The 17,100-nt window shown below is 36.0% G+C and overlaps 1 protein-coding gene and 1 long non-coding RNA gene across 7 annotated transcripts in view; one reads left to right on the top strand and one right to left on the bottom strand.

Moving 5' to 3' along the window:
* RPGRIP1L (RPGRIP1 like) overlaps positions 1-17,100 on the bottom strand; it is a 105,957-nt gene that overhangs the window by 15,507 nt on the left and 73,350 nt on the right. For 5 of the 6 annotated variants that reach the window (XM_079118520.1, XM_079118521.1, XM_079118522.1 and 2 more), the window contains one exon: positions 3,107-3,290. In XM_079118520.1, the coding sequence (XP_078974646.1) occupies positions 3,107-3,290 (184 nt within the window). Of the gene's footprint in view, positions 1-3,106; positions 3,291-11,703; positions 12,636-17,100 lie in introns of those variants that run through there. The other variant, XM_079118523.1, reaches the window with a different exon arrangement.
* Positions 1-17,100, top strand: part of LOC306648410 — a 32,387-nt gene that overhangs the window by 9,911 nt on the left and 5,376 nt on the right. The gene's annotated exons all lie outside the window — the stretch shown is intronic.

The raw sequence follows: 17,100 nt of genomic DNA, 5'->3' as shown, positions 1-17,100 counted from the left end.
AAATTCTTCCTCCCATTAGTAACAAAATCTGATGCTCTACATCCTTTTCATCTTCTGAATTAAATTTTAATTGTTCCAAAAGATAGACTGTTCAATCCTCAGAGACTAAGGGCGCGGATCTGTATAAGTCTCATAAAAACTCTGGACGATTTCATTAATCTTTTTTCTTCTCACTGTCAGTTCCCTAGAAGGTTTTATTCAACCCAGACAACATTCTTCAGACCTACCATTAATCTTTTCTCCCCCAAACTATTTTCTTGCTTTCTCAGCATTCTCTGAGCAAAATTTTCAAGCCCAATAAAATAAAAATGTTTTGTTTTTACTACCAATGTCTAGCCAGTGAATTCAACTTTAGTTTCTTCCAGTGATAGTAGCCCTAAGAAGATACAGTTTTATGTGTAGGTGGAACTGGTATTAACACTTCTTAATAAAGACTAAGTTTGACTATGAATAATCCTGGGGAACACTAGTCTCCATTTCTCATTTTATGGACCCAATTTGGAACTTGGCATTCAAATTCACTTTGCAGAGATTCAGGTCACATGCAGGGTGGATTCATGGCTAGGTTCAGCGAACCTCTTTATTGGTATGATGATCAGACAGGAGACAGCATGTACTAATTGTCCTCCTGATTTTCCATTTGAATTAAAAAGTCAGTTTGGACACAAAATTACTTTCATTAACATTTAATGGGATTTAGAAGACTTAAAGCTATATTATATTGACCTTCAACACCAAGTAACAAGTAAAGGGTAAATCATCACAATATTAGATGAAATAGTTACTTATCAACCAAAGATCCAAGATTTCCCTTGAATCTTCACAATAGCGGTGACAATATAATAATTTAAAAATAAACTTTTTCATGGTGTCATACTTAAATAGAAAATAAAATAAAATCTTCAGCAAGGTTAATATTAGTTTCTCAAATTTGCTAATGACTGAGGACATTATTTTCTCAGCTATAACAGATATAAAGCAGTATTACTTTGCTTCTAAACAGAGTACATTCTTCTCCCCTTTCCTTAAATAACCTTAAAATTCTTTCCAATTAATCTACGAAATTCTACATAGTAAAATGTCATTATTAGGAATAGAAGCTGAAGAAAAGTATAGTAAACACTACTGGAGAATTCATTTCTAATAGATTACTGGTTTTCTTGCTATCAAATGGTTAATTCACTATAAACATTAGCAACTCTTTAAAAATCAATTAACTAGTAAGGTATCCTGTGGTAAAGGAAACTGAAAGCAACCTAAGAACAACAACAACAACAACAACAACTAAACTCTAGATAGACTAGGTAACCATGTGAAAGTGTATACAATTCAGGACACTTTGAGCATGGATCACAGGCTTGATCCAAAGAAGGATTTGCATTGCTCTTTATGCAAATGGAAACATCTGTTCTGCTGCTACATGGCCAAGTTTCTCAATGTACAATCAATTTCTAAAAAACAACTCTGTTGCCAGTCCAACTAAACATTCTACTGCTCACATTTACAAATAATAATACAAAAGCCAAAGAAATTTTTCTCTTTTCTTGGGGTGTCTTCCTTTAAAGTAGTTAATTGAACAGTTCTTTCTTACCTAATCATATTTTGATATGGTTTACTTTTTTTGGTACTTGAAATTAAGGATTTCTAGGAAGCTTGAGAAAAGATGTATGGAAACGTTTCTTTTGTATCAAGGGAATGAAAAGAAGGAGGAAGCAGATTCTTGTCCTGACCATACTACTTATTTCCCATGTGATTTCCTAAGCCACCTGTTATTACAGAATTATAGAATTTGAGCTGCAGGGATCTCAGAAAACACTTCATTTTTAAGATAAGAAAATAAGGAATCATGAAATCTAAACATCTTGGATAGTGGGAGGACTAGACCAGATCTTTGGATACTCAAGATTACTGTCTCAAGCAATGGACACATTTCAAAAAATGCCAGACAAAACATACCACCGCCAGAAAAAAAAAAAAAAAAAAGGTAAGCACAAGCATTTTTAATCAGGGTGATACAGCGGCATGATTACACATATTTCTTAGGATGCAATTTCTAGAACTGGTGAGAAAAAGTATTGGTGTCCAACTAGCATCAGATGACCTGTTTTACTGAAGATAAAGCAACACTCTCTTCATGATTTGTTTTAGGGCTCCTTAGTTACAGTGGCTTGGTATGAGTTTAAATTTTATTCTGTAACTGTACACTGATGATCTGTAGTATTTTTTTTTTTTTTTTTTTGCGGTGTTGGGGATTGAACCCAGGGCCTTGTGCTTGCAAAGCAAGCACTCTACCAACTGAGCTTTATCCCCAGCCCTGATCTGTAATATTCTTTAAAAACACATCTGAATGTTGATTGATCTAAGAATTTATAGGACACATGTTGATCTCTGCAGGTCCAGTAGACTGACATGTCAACTGGCTGAGAGTTACGGTGCTGGAGAGGAAATCTGCCATGCAATGCAGGGCTGTGGGGGATGCTGAGGAAACAGAGCTGAAAGAACTCCTGCTTCCTCAGCTAACATCCCAAACATCGGGCCCTGGGAGAGATAGGGACATGCATTATAAAAACATCTGTGATGATACTCATCGGAAAGGCAGACAAATTAGGCCACTGAATGATCTGAGTGATATGATTAAAAAACAAGTGGGGGTGTAGCTCAGTGGAAGAGCACTTGCCTAGCATGTGTGAGGCACTGGGTTCAATTCTCAGCACGACAGGGAAATAAATGAATAAAATACAGGTCTGTCAGCATCTAAAAAAAAATATTTTTTAAAAAATGAGTTCTTTTCCTCCTTTGAAATATCATGTTTTTCTATCACATTCAACTGCAGACTTGGGTGGTATTTTCCTATTGATATGATTATAAAACTGGAACAGCTAGACCCACTATTTTCCCATTCTTTTTGCTTTCCCTTTAGTAGTACTTCAACTTTATTTTTTTGAACCTCATGCTGCAGGTCTGTTTTTTCTTAATCTACCTTGATAAGAAATCCATGAGTTCATGGGAACAGCAGAGAATTAAAACTTCCTGCTTGTTTCTTTAGCTTCCTTCATAGACAACATAAGACAAACAAGAGTCTGCATCACAAAGGAAACATACATACCATTGCTATAGTTATAGTAGACCCACTGCCCACTCTTGGGTTTTGGAAGTGACACAGGTGTCTCTTCAGCAGGGAGACTGTAGAATCGGCACTCAATGAACAGCCTTTGGATAGTGTCATCTGTAGTGATTCGAGAATCATTAAGCTTTAGAGCTATGATCTCAATCCGAATTTTCTCTGATGGCTGTTTAAAGAGCAAACCCAAAAATCAACAAGAAAACAAAATCCAGCAAACAATTATTTATTCTTTTCTATTATCAATTTAAAATAAAATACAAAGGCCATTGGTTTCTTTTCTGGAATGCACTGTATACTACTGTATGTTACATATGACAGATTATTCATGACAGAGAGAGAGAGAATGAGATTCTAATGCCCCAGGGTTTGAAGTTAACAGTGCCATGGCGATAGTCTCGTGATTTACATCTGTGGCTATAAATACCCCACTAGTAGTCTATCAGGAGTGACGATTATGAGATCTTCATCTCCTATTGCTTTCAGAATGACATGTATCAGTTGGCTTTGTTTCAAACTGTGTAATGAAGTACATGTTTATCACTGTTTTTATTTAATCTACAGCACCTGAGAAAGTTTCAATTATTCAGAGATCAAAGCCTATTGAACTTTATCACTATTACGCTAATATGTGTAGCTATATGAATCTACATTGGCAAGAGCAGAAATTACAGTTAATTCTCATATAGTCTGCCACAATATATTTTGTTCAGTAAGTAATAAATTTCAAACAAAATTTTACATTTGATAGCATACTTTCTTACAATTCTATTTTATATTTACAGAATTAACCACTAAAATGATATTCGTTTATTTTTCCCTTCAATCCTCCTTTAATAGATGTTGGTGTCATAGACATTAGATGAAAGTCACAAATGTTTCCTTGAATAATGATTTCAAATAACAGACAATTTAAAAATTAGATCACACCAAAATAACTCCTCAGTGAAATTTGTTTTCTACCATTTAAAATCTGCTTTGTATTGTCAAAATTCCTCTTCAGTAAATTCAGAGGCATGCCATTACAAATTATATAACTTCAAATAATAATGGAAAAAAAACCCAAATAAGACTTGTTTATATGACCAATTTTGGGGAATTAGTTGTTCAATGTAATCAGTGTGCGAATTGACCATACTGGTTACGGAGATATTTCAGAGCATATAATTACTCAAATTGGAAAGCATAAGTATCTTATTGTAAAAATATTCCCATAAAGAATAATTTCCATTGCTGTCAAACTCCCTCAATATTTGATGAAGTAATTTTACCCCCTTCTTTCAAAAGACATTTTCTTTTATTATGTATTCTAAGACACTTTAACTAAAAACTCAAATCTGAATATTTCAATAAGGTTATTTTATTATTCAGTAGATTCATGGAAATTTTACTAGGATGACAGAGAAAATTCCACACCATTCTGTCTCCACTAATACAGGTACAAGGCTGCAGCTGGCAATATTACTAGGATTAGCATAGTATGATGAAATATTTAAAGGAAAATTTTTTCTAAAACCTAATAAATCAAATGACTGCCAAATGTCATTAAAGTGATGGTCTTTGACTTGAATATGCTTTTCATATTCAAATTTGAAAAGAAAGAGATGAAAGCCAGGAAAGGTTACTCGGTTTCAACTAATAACCTCAAGCCCTCTTCGTTCACGTGCATAAAAAATGAAGTTGGCTCTATTGTCTAATCTCACTTCAGAAAAGCCCTTCTCTGCTTGCTGAAGACTAAATGGTAAAGAAAATATTTTAAATGATATTATTTTTTCCTAAAAATGTATTGTGGATATGAAAATATGGCACACACATATATTTTATAATTTGGGGCCAGTGTAGCACAATACATGATTAAGCCTTTTACATAACTTGGAATTTGACAAACTTAGAATTGTTATAAAATCTTATAAAACATTCATGCTTCTGTACAAGAGAATTAAAGGAAAATAGCTATAAAAAGGAAAAAGAGATATACTATTATTTCCACCTTGTGAAGATAGGAATTTATAATTTTTTATTATAGAACCAAATGAAGAGACAAATGAATTTTAAAATAGCAGAGGAACCAAATTCATTAAGTAGTTATTTTATTAATAATATATTAACTATACAATCCCATATGGAAGCATGCATTATTGTAAGGACTAATTTAGGTTGTCAAATAAGACTACACACAACTCTTTAAAGTTTAAAATATAATTCTACATAAAAGCAGATACTTGAATCATAGCCCAAGGGGTGGTGGTGGGAGGAAACAAAATAAAAAAAAAAAAAAAAATAGAAAAACTAAAAAAAAAAAACCCAACACAACCTAAAAAAGAAAACACACTACATTATCCAAAGAAATAAGATTTTTAATTTTTTTAAATGCTCTTTTCTTTTCTGGTCTAGTTTTTGTTGGATATTCCCCCAATTCTCATTACTTCTATCATATGACCTTTTAAATTCTCTGACCAATATTTACTGGCTGAAGTTCGAGCTATCATTTCTTCATTCATTTGATGCTATCTGAGTTGATTTACAATAAATCCAGCCAGGTGTGGTGGTTCACATAGTCTGTAAGCCTAGCTACTCTGGAGGCTGAAGCAGGAGGATCACAAATTGGAGGTCAGCCTTGGCAACGAGTGAGGCTGTGTCTTAAAATAAAAAATAAAAAAGGCTAGGGATGTAGCTCAGTGGTAGAGCACTCCTGGATTCAATCCCCATACGAAAAAAACAAAAACAAAAAAAGAAACAAACAAAAAGTCCCCAAAGGGATATTTTTCAAGTACTATATATTTAGGGGAGCAAGCTCTGAATAAAAACTTTTTTAAACATTATAAATTCTGGTTAATGGTACTAGACAATTTATTTTTCAACAGTGAAACAATTCTGGTTGTGTTCATGGCCCTGTAAATCAAAAGTTCAACTGGATCATGTATGAAGATTTGAAGGTTAAGAGGCACATCAACTGCATCATAGACACCTCCAACCTAGCCTGTCAGAAATGAATTCATTCTCTCCCCTTCCACTGCTCCTCTCCCCTAATCCCACTCATCCTTGAATACTTCCTATCTCAGCTGATGATATTGTCTTTGGTTGTTGTCACCTACAACCAAAAGATCTGGAGTCATTCCTGCCATTTCCTTTTTTTTCCCCCCACACCCACTATACCCTATAGGCCACCCATTCCTGTTCTTTTCCAAAATGACTCAAGGATTCATTGAATTGTTGAAACCTTATGATATTTCAGACACTGCCAGCTCTAGGGGATGTAAAGAAAACAAGATGTGGTTTCTCTTCTCCTTTCTATCACCAGAGAAACTGTTGCAGGTTCTTCTGGGAGGTAACCAATACAACAGTGTTCTAGTTATTAGAAAGTAAAATTTGGCAGATTAGGGAAGAGAAGCTAGATGGAATCAGCATTACTTGCTGACAAGTGGTAGCAGGCTGATGGTGGTATGAGACTATAAGCTTAGTGATGGCAGGGACTGTTGACGCTGGTTATTATATCACTGGTGTATCGTGCAGTACACACCCAGGAAATAACCGCATCCTCCATGGCTCCCAGAGAGGTGAGGCACTCCTCTGTTTAAACCCTTGCCTGCAGTCCCAACCAATCATTGTGGTAAAAATTTCTCCTTAAAAACCAATCAGGTATCACTTTTCTGCTTTAAAAATCCTATTATCCTACAATATATCCATTACTTCAAACCTGTGGTGTGTTGTTTATGATACTTGGGTTTTGCATCTGTTATTTGTTCTGTCTGAAATCATCTTTTCCATCAGACACAGTTCTGTCATCTGAAGCCCTGAACTACACACGCTTTATGAAAGCATTATTTATCTCCAAGAACCAGTTGGTTGTTTTCTCCCCTGGTCCCTCAGTGCACTTGCAAGTCACAGTGCACTGCATGGATTTTTTTACACATCTGCTTTTCTCTACCAATGTGTGCTCCAGTGGGTAGGCCCATATCTTACTCATCTTCTGGTGCTTAATATCCGCCCCAGCATATGGCAGGTAGTAGGCTCTCAATAAATGTTCAGTGAAATACAGGAGGCTGATTATCTTCCGGATCTTCAGAATATCTTGTATATATTGACAGAACTATGAGAAGCTGCAGTTTTAGTGTTTTCTCATTTAAAATGTGTCTGCTATGTTTTGAAAAATGAGTAATTGTTAACTATTGCAAAATGTATAGAAATCTTAATGTTTTAGATTTTTAATTGAATAAAACTTTCTCAAAGACAGGTCTTGAGTTGATTTGGCAGGGTACTGTTATTTACACTTTTCTGTATGTTTGAAATTTTTCATGCTTAAAAATGAGAAAAAGTTCAATTAGAAGAATTAGAAGGGGTAAGAAACATCATACTGATTCAAGACGCTGAAGCGAAGCCTTTTCAGATAGATGATTTACAAAGTCTGTTCAGAATTTCTAGAGCACCATGACAGGTCATACCTCTGCAATGTATTAGTGTCTTTCAGATACAGCAGCTAGCCAGACAGTAGAGGTTCAGGCTTTCCCTACTCTGTTTCCACTCTCTGTGTGTGGACCTTTGTTACTAGGTAAGATGCTTCTTCTCAATATTCTTTGTTTTGTTCACCAATAGCCCCATTAGCTTCCCTAGTTAACAAGATGTCAAAATCAGGATGTTGACATCAGGATGTAAAAAGAGCATTTATAAATTTTGATTGTGGTGAACAGGAGTAATAGAAATGACAAAACGAGAACTGCATGCAACTAATTTTTAGTTGTCTGTATAGATGGACATTAGACATTATGTGATTGAATGATACAGAAATGTGATGACAGCTGTATTACTCACAGAGAAAAGTGAATCATAGCTCTCATGATTTTGGCTCAATTCCACTATTGCTTCCTGACTGATGCTAATTCACATTTTAGGTCATATTTTTGTATAGTGTTTACTTAGGCTTATTATTGGCATGCTTAAAAATTTCATGTTTCATTTCAGAGCACTGCGCTGACTTTGTCCTTTAGTTTCAACCCCACAGCAGCCACAATGAAGTTGGATTGTTAGGTTTCTAAAAACTAATTCAACCTGACAACACTTAAACGCAGCCTCGTGTAACTGAGAACGGTCTATGACAAAGGTTTTGCAACTTGTTTCATCAGTAAGATTTTTTTTTTTTTTTTTTTGAGATGGGGGGTCTCACTTTGTTGCCCAGGTTGGCCTATGAACTTGTGATCCTCATGCCTCAGTCACCCAAGTAGCTGGGATTACAGGCATGTGTCACTATGCCTGGCTTTTAGTCAGTAAGACGTAAATCAAATAACCATGGTGAGATTACATGTGAGCTTAATTTTATTCTAAGTTTCTATAATGAACAGGCATTTACTTTTTAAAATTATGAAACATTTCAAACATGAGAAAAGTACAGAAAATTATTTGGCATATTTAAGCGCTCATCACATTACACAGATGTTAGCCATTCTGTTGTATCTGTTTCAAACCTTTTTGTTATTGTTGAAGAAATAAAACATTTCAGATATACGTAAAGCCCCCAATGCCAAATCCTTTCTCCCGCCTTTATTCCCTATAGGTAACCACTATCTCGATATTGGCTAAAACAAGCTTTTGTATTTTCTATTACACATGTGTATATTCATAAACAACATATTCTTTTTTGCTCTTAGATTTCTTTTATTGGTAGTTTCATTTTCTATTAATCATTCTGCAATTTGTTTTTCACTCAATATATATTTTAATTTATTCATATTTATAATTCAGATCTAATTCATTCATTTCAACTGTTATATAGAATTCCACTTACATATAATCTAAAGTCTTATTTATTTACCTACTGATGAACAACTAAGCAGTTTATAATTTTCTGCTATTATACATACTGCTGATTCTCTTAAGTGTAGAAATACTTCTTTAATGATCATGAGAAAGTCAATTTTAAAGGAGCAACAAATTAGTCTCCAAATAGTTGTACCAATCTACATGGGGATTTTCAAACCACCATAAAAATTTACATATGTGTAAATAAATACAAATAGAGTCTGCCTCCAGGAGCCACAGTATGTAGAACTTGGTACTTTATAACAACAGAGACGAAATGGAAATAAAAGGTGATGATCTATGTCAATAGCCTTGAAGAGTTCACATTTTAATTGAGGTGAGCTCTAAGACCAGTTCACAACAGTTGATCCCGACAATCATACTTAACACTATATTGGGAGAGCTACACATAAGTGGGGCAGTAATGTTTAGCTTTAGTAATGCTTTAGTAATGCTTAAGAATCATGGATTCTTACAACTTCCCTTTTTTGCAGGCTGAGCATGAGCAGAGTTATCTCAGATTCTTTTAAGTCCCGTGACTTCATATGAGGCTCCAAAGCATCCACTTATTAAGAATCCATGCTTCACACAAGTTTTGTTTGCAACGTTTTTTGTTTTTGTAAAGTGATAATAGCTCTTTGAGGAAAAAAAATATTTTTTAAACCCAGGGGGGTTTAACCACCAAGCCACATTCATAGTCCTTTTTGTATTTTATTTAGAGACAGGGCCTCGATGAGTTGCTAAGGCTATCTTTGAACTTGCGATCCTCCTGCCTCAGCCTCCTGAGCTGCTGGGATCATAGGCATGAGCCACCATGCTCAGCAATAACAGCTCTTGGAGAGAAATTATAATACATAGGTGATGTCCCTAGAAACTCATTCTACGATGGTAATGTTTTTAACAAAAGAAAGCAAACCCAATTTTCATCAGTGGGTAGTCCATCTTTTCTAATATGTTCTGTTAAAATGCACTACCCTGAACATATAATGTAAATGTTGAAAACTTCAGTGATGGGGATCAAAGTGGTGCTGGGGTTGAGCGTCTACTTTCAGAATATTCTCATGTGTCCCTTATATACTGTGTGAACTACTGAGTCTATAATGATCAGCAAATTAGAGAAGCTTATTACCACATGTTCTAAAACCAGGGTGTTAGGTGGAGGCTCAGACCCTGGGAAACAGATTCAGGATCCTGGCAGGTGAAGGAAGATATGAGGTGCAGCTGGAATAGTAGACATTCTTTATTCAGAGGTGGCAGCAGCCTCCAGCCTCAGTTCCAGTTCTATTTTTGCCCCAGCCAGTTCCATTTTGCTCCCCTGAGCATTTCCATAGGACTTTTTTATGTGCAGGCCAGACAAAGAAGGCACATTGCCAACAGGTTACACAGTGGGTGCATGCTCAGAAGCCAATGTTTGCATGTTGAGTACATACACTGAGTCAGGGTGTTCAGGACCTTGGCTACATACTATAAACATAGCCTGCTGGGAGCTTTGGTGAGGGAGCCTAATTGTAGTCATTTTGGGCCTGCCCTATAAGTGGTTTGGAGTATTTTTTTCTGTCCTAATACCCCCGAGGATATGACACAATTCCATCATTTTTTGGTTTACTATGGCAGTAAAGGTGAAGGAAAGAGAATTTTTAAAAAGTCACACTCAATTTCAGGTGATTTTGATATGCTATTCTAATTTTGCCATTGTTGAGAATAGATGTGGTACAGTGTCTATCAATTTGGGCTGCACATTAGCCATGGTGGCGGGGGGCTATAAATAAAATTTGTGTTTAATTGATCTGGGTGGAGTCTGGGCCCTGGCATTTAAAGATGCTCTGAGATGCTTCTAATGTCCAGCCAAGGGTGAGAAGTAGTCCTTTTCCCCAACATTGTGGTTTGCACACTTCAGCATACCCCCAAATCATCTGATTAAACACAGACTTCTGGGCCCCACCTTCAGAGCTTCAGATTCATCAGGTCTGAGTTGTGGTCCAAGAAGCTGCATCTCTCCCAAATTATCAGGTGATGGTGGTACTGCTGGGTTAGGGAATCACACTTTCAGATATACTGCCCTAACTAAAAAAAGATTCACCCCACTTTTAAGATACTTAAAGAAAAATTTCCACAGTGTTCAAATTAAATTCTTCTTTACTTAACATACTTTTATGAAGGATTAGGTAACAAATTATCTCCTTTTTAAAGGCAGCTTATGCACATCATTAAAAATAACCCAATAATATAAATTATAAAAAGTGAAGTATGAATGCTTTGTTGCATCTGTTAAAAGAAAAATTCTTTAGATGTAAAATCTAGTAGAGTTTACATGAACAAAGCAAAACTGATTCATGAAATGTGCAGCTCCCAGAACCAGATCACGTTCAAAGAACTCTAGTCAACAATGTGATCAGACAGTACTTAGAGAAAACCAAAGGTGAGACATAGAAAACAACCTGCCTGTATCTAGTCAGCTAGTCAATTGATTAATCTGACTAGTTAATTGTTTCTAGTTTAATTAGTTAATTGGCTACAAGGCCTTGTGCAACTAACCAAAGCTCGTTACTTTGATTAAACTCTATATTGGTTTGGTCTATTGAGCCTCCTCCAGGTGCCCTGTCCAATCTGCCACCTCCTACAAAATTTTATTTAACACATTTCCATTTCCTAACTTGGCAGATGGCATTCTTTTTCTGTAAAGGGAAAGACAGCAAATATTTCTGGCATTGTAGGTTACAGAGTCTCTGTTGCAGATTCTCAGCTTTATAGAGTAAAAGTGGCCATAAACAATTTTAAGTGAATGGGTGTAGCTGAGTTCCAATACAAATTAATTTACAAAAACATGCTGGATTTGGCACATGGGCATTGTTTGTTGACTCCTGCCTTACAGACGCTCACTGCTTACACTGGTGTATATCTTTCCAGACAATTTTGTTTGTTTATTTTTTGCTTATAACCGTTATATCTGTGTGTGCATATAAAATACATATAATGCATGTGTGAATATAGCTCTCTTTTTAAATGGAAACACCAGTGAGGCACATTTTCCTACGTATTAGTTTGCAAAGAGTATGTTAGAAGGAAGTGGGAATTTTCACACACTGCTATGTATCAAATGTTCATTTTAACCAGAAGTGTCTGCATTAGCAAAAATTCGTAGAAACCTAAGAGTCCATCAAAAGGGACTTATTTAAATAAATGTGGAATAGTCTTTGAATGGAGTATTGTGTATGTTGAAAGAAGAGTACGTTCTACAGAATGATGTTCATAGTATATTAGTAAAAGTTACAAAATAAAAAATAATTTGAAAAAGCAATTATCAGTAGAGTGATTCAACATTTGCACAAAATACATTTTAAAACATACTCTCTTTCTAGCTTGAGCTTCCAGATGTAAAACACTGGGAGAGATTTATTATCCATTGACAGGATGTCATTTTCTATTCCAAAGAGATTTAATTATTTTTCATACATGAATTCTGAAACTAGTGAATTGCTTTTTGCATTTTGACTTTCAAAGTTTTACAATATATTTGCTGAACATCACTATTGCAATCACCTGGGAAAACCAGCTTACTGTTCAGAGAATCTGGTTTCTAGGTGCAACTGCAATTTAGTGCAATTGAATATGGCAGCTTTTACAAAACTGCTATTAGTAGGAACAGAGAACAGGAAGGATGTAAATATGAGCTGCACAGAAGAGTCCACTGCTTTTTCAGCCTGTGATTTCCCATTCTCACCTGTGGGCACATTTTAAGAAATCTGTGAGTTGACGGCAATACATTTTGTTGTGAAACATGAGTGCATTATTTAAATTATGAAATTGGAAATAATGCAAAGAAGGCTTGTTAATTTTTTTAATGCCATGGCAAATGCAAATTCCCAGTTTTGATGTCTATTTTGAAGACCTGAAACAAGGCTTTTAATCAATGTATTATACATCAAATTGATACTGTTAACTTCTGATTATTCAAATTAATAAAATATTCATAGAGAAATGTCCAAAGTTTTACATTTCTCAGACTTCTGCCCTCCCACCCCCATTAATTATCATGCCTAGAAGCTTTTTAGTAAAAGCAGCAGTCATCAGGCTGACGGAATCTGACAGGCTAGCAAGGCCCAATTACACTTGCGCTCTGTGGCACTTTGATGTCCGGGAAACGAAAAGAGATAGGGGCAAATTGGGTAGCACATTATGTTAATGACTTGATTTAATCCAGCCACTAAACTTTATGTAGCCTGTTAAAAAAGATGCTAACACTAATTATACCACTTTGGAAAGGAAAGGAGGGGACAAGCATTTCATACTGACAAAGTGAAGCTCATAAATGTTGTAAATGAAATGAAACAAAATGAAGTAATCTATGATTAATTATAGATCACAGACACGAAGAAAAGAGAAAGAACCAAGTAATATGTGGAAGTCCTGGGAAATCCTTTAGATTCCTTTTAAGGATCAAAATTTCTAAGAAATATCTATGAGCTGTCAGATTGTGTAATATGAAAAAAAGAAAATCGAATGATCTTGAATTGCTTACACAGTGCATTAGATAATTCAAATTCATAGTGTAATTGGCATAAATGATATTTATCTAGGGCATTACTTCTAGTTTTAATTCTGCAACATTACAGGATAGAGGAAAATTTTAAGAAGTCTTTAACTACAGATCAGGGTTATCTTATTACTTTTATAAACTAGTTTATGTCTCTAATCTGTTTACATTATTAACAGCATGTTTTAAAATGCATTCTATTAATAGTATCTCTTAAAGGGCATTTCGAGAGTACAAATTCCCTAAGAACAAAGGCCTACTTCTTTATTCACTGCTGTATTCCCAGTCCTTAGAACAAGGCTGGCAACACAGCAGATATCATTAAATGTCTGTTTAATGAATGAGTGATCTTTTTCCCTTTGCCTTAGAACTCCTCAGAGGAAGACAGGCACACCTGTAGTTCCAGCTACTTGGGAAGCTGAGGCAGGAGGACAGGTTGGGTCCAGGAGTTTTGAGGCCAGCCTTGGCAACACAGTGAGACCCCATCTCAAATAACAACCACCAAAATCCAGTTCAAAGGCCTCAATGCCCTGGACTGTGCCCACCTTTTCAGACTTCTGGGGGCTCCTTGTGAACACCATAATGGGCTTAGCTCATCCTAAAGCCATTCTGAATCACAGCACAAGCCACGCTCCAGGTTCTCTTAAATTCTTTGCATTCCCTGGGCCTAGGTAGATCCTTTCCCACTTTTGTTTAACTCCTAATCATCTTCAACACTTGGCTCAAGCTTTACAACTCTAGAGAGTCATTTTTGATCAAGACCCCAGAGGCTAAATTAGGCACCCCTCCATTCCATTCCAGCACTGCTCACCAGACTTTTTTAAAAAATATTTTTTAGTTGTAGATGGACACAATGCCTTCATTTTATTCATTTATTTTTATGTGGTGCTGAGGCTCAAGCTCGGTGCCTCATACTTGCTAAGTGGGTGCTCTACCACTGACCAACAACCCCAGCCCCTCACGAGCCTTTATGTAGTTGCCTCTCTGTATCCTTGGGATGTTGGTTTCAGGATCACTCCTCTCCTCAGATACTCGAGTCCCTAATAAAAAATGGTGTAGCAGTCTGATGTATCTGTTTAGCAGAAAACCTGAACGTCCTCCCACACACTTTAAATAATCTCTAGATTACTTGCAATACTTAATACAATGTAAATGCTATGTAAATATTGTTATAATGTATTTAAGGAATATTGATGGGAAAAACTTGCAAATGTTCAGTACAGATGCATTTTTCTCCCCCAAAAACTTTGATTTGAGGTTGGCTGCATACACAGATGAGCAGAACCTGTGTATCTGGAAGGCTGACGAATGAACGTAACTGTGTCCTCCACAGACTGGTTCCTTGAGGGAAGGGACTGTTTCTTTTATGTCTGCCTAATACACAGTAGCTGATAATGAACAATGAACTGCTTTGAGGAGGACACTGGGACCCTGACCCCTCTTCTCTCTTTCATCTCTGGCAATCAGTTGAATAGGCTTCTGTTCTGCACTGCTGCCATGACATGCTGCCTTGCCACATGTCCCAAAGCAACAGGGTCAATTAAACAGGGACTGAAACCTCGAAAACTGTGAGCCAGAATAACCTTTTCTCTCTAAAAGTTGCTTATGGCAGGTATTTTGTTACACTATTAGAAAGTCATTTAACATGCCTTTCTTCCTATGAAGGTCACGTATCATTGTCCTGAGCTTTCTATCTGACATAGCTCCTAAAGAGGAAACAACAAAAACACTAATGAACCACAAGTATTTTTAAGCTTAAAAAAGGATGTGTGACATAATATTTCAACTAAAGTTAATGACATCAATAACTGAACAAAATGACATCCTGTTCCTCCTGATCCAAAGCACTGGAAAGGACATAGCATTGTTTTTGTAGAATTCCCAACAAAATGTATATGTAGAAGCTGATCTTGAGGAAATACTAGACAAATCCAAATCGAAGGATATTCTATAATATAAATGGACTATAGCGTTAAACAATTTCACTGTTATAAAAGACCAAAACAAATGCTGAGGAACCATTACAGATTAATGCAGGCCAAGGAGACATAAAAAGAAAGTGCAATATGTGCTTTGGATTGGATCTTAGACCAGATTAATAAAATGCTATAAATGATACTATGGGACCAATTGGCAAAATTTTAATGAGAACTGTAGGTTAGTGTGATATTATAAAATAAACATTTGATATTTGTCCAGTGTCCTGACATGTGATACCTAAAATCCTTGGGAGGGTTGGGGTTGTAGCTCAGTGGTCAAGTGCTTGCCTACCACGTATGAGGCACTGGGTTTGATTCTCAGCACTGCATATAAATAAAGGTTGACTGACAACTAAAAAAAATATTAAATAAAATAAAATTCTTAGAACCTCTGGAGTGATAAGAGTGTCTTTTGTATACTAATGAGATGATTGGTCACCAGAAGACTTTTAGCCCCATCTCCTAACTTTCAGCGAGGGGAGAGGGGCTGAAGGCTGAGTTGATCATCAATGGCCAATGATTTAATAATAATACTTACACCATAAAGCCTCCATGAGACCTAGAAGGAATGGGATTGGAGAGCTTTGGGATGGGTGCATACACGGAGCTGCCTGGAGGGTGGCATAGTCAGAGAGGGCATGGAAGCCCTCACATACATTGTACTATGTCTGTCTTCACTTATACCCTTTGCAATATGCTTTACAGTAAGCTAGTAAGCAGAGGTAAGTGTTTCCTTGAATCCTGTGAGCCACTCTAACACATTAATAGGACACAAGAAGGGAGTTGTGGGAATCTTGATTTATAGCTAGTTGGTCAGAAGCACAGGTCAAACAATGTAAAGGTAAGACTGATATCAGAAATGGGGGGCAGTCCTGGCCTGAGCCTTTGCCTGTAGGATCTGACACTTTCTCCTCCAGGTAGATTGTGTCAGAATTAAAGTGAGTTAGAGATCACTCAGATGGTGATCTGCTTGGTGTATGGAGGAAAACCCCACAAACATCTATGCACAAAAACTGTTTTCCCCCCACTATATTTGTAGAATTACGTAACAATATTTATTATTGTTCTGTAGTAATTAGAAGGAGCATGATTTCTGCAATTATCAAAAAGTTTATAACAATTATGTATTTAAGAATGTGTTTAAAAATAAAAATATACAAGTATATGCATATATACTCATATGAGACTAAAAATGATAAAAAATATAGCAAAATGTTAATAAACTGTGAATATGGTTAAAGGATATTTTACCACCTTTTCAATCTTTAAAAAAAGGTTTCATTTTTTTGTATTAAATGATTTGCTAAAGTAGCACACAGAAAAACCGGTGTTATCTAAAAAAATGCTGTATTTGACTATCTTAATCCATTTGTACAAAATATACAGATTGGGTAATTTATAAATAACAGAAATTTATTTCCCACGGTTGTGAAGGTTGAGGAGTTCAAGACCAATGCTGTGGCTGGTATGTCTGGTGAGGACTGCTCTTTCTGTTTACAAGATGATGCCTTATTGCAAGAGAGCTCTCCCTTTAATTTCATGCCCTTTCAAAAGGGTGCTAATCCCATTTGTGCTCTTGGAGCCCTCATGACTGAATGACTTCCCGCAGCTCTTCATACTAGTGCACTGGGGATAAAATTCCAACATGAACTTTGAAGGAGACACTATCACTT

This window comes from Sciurus vulgaris (assembly GCF_902686455.1).
Source record: "Sciurus vulgaris genome assembly, chromosome: 17".
NCBI lineage: Eukaryota > Metazoa > Chordata > Mammalia > Rodentia > Sciuridae > Sciurus > Sciurus vulgaris.
Note: the sequence above shows the minus strand (reverse complement) of the source record. Positions and strands in the feature narration are given on the sequence as shown.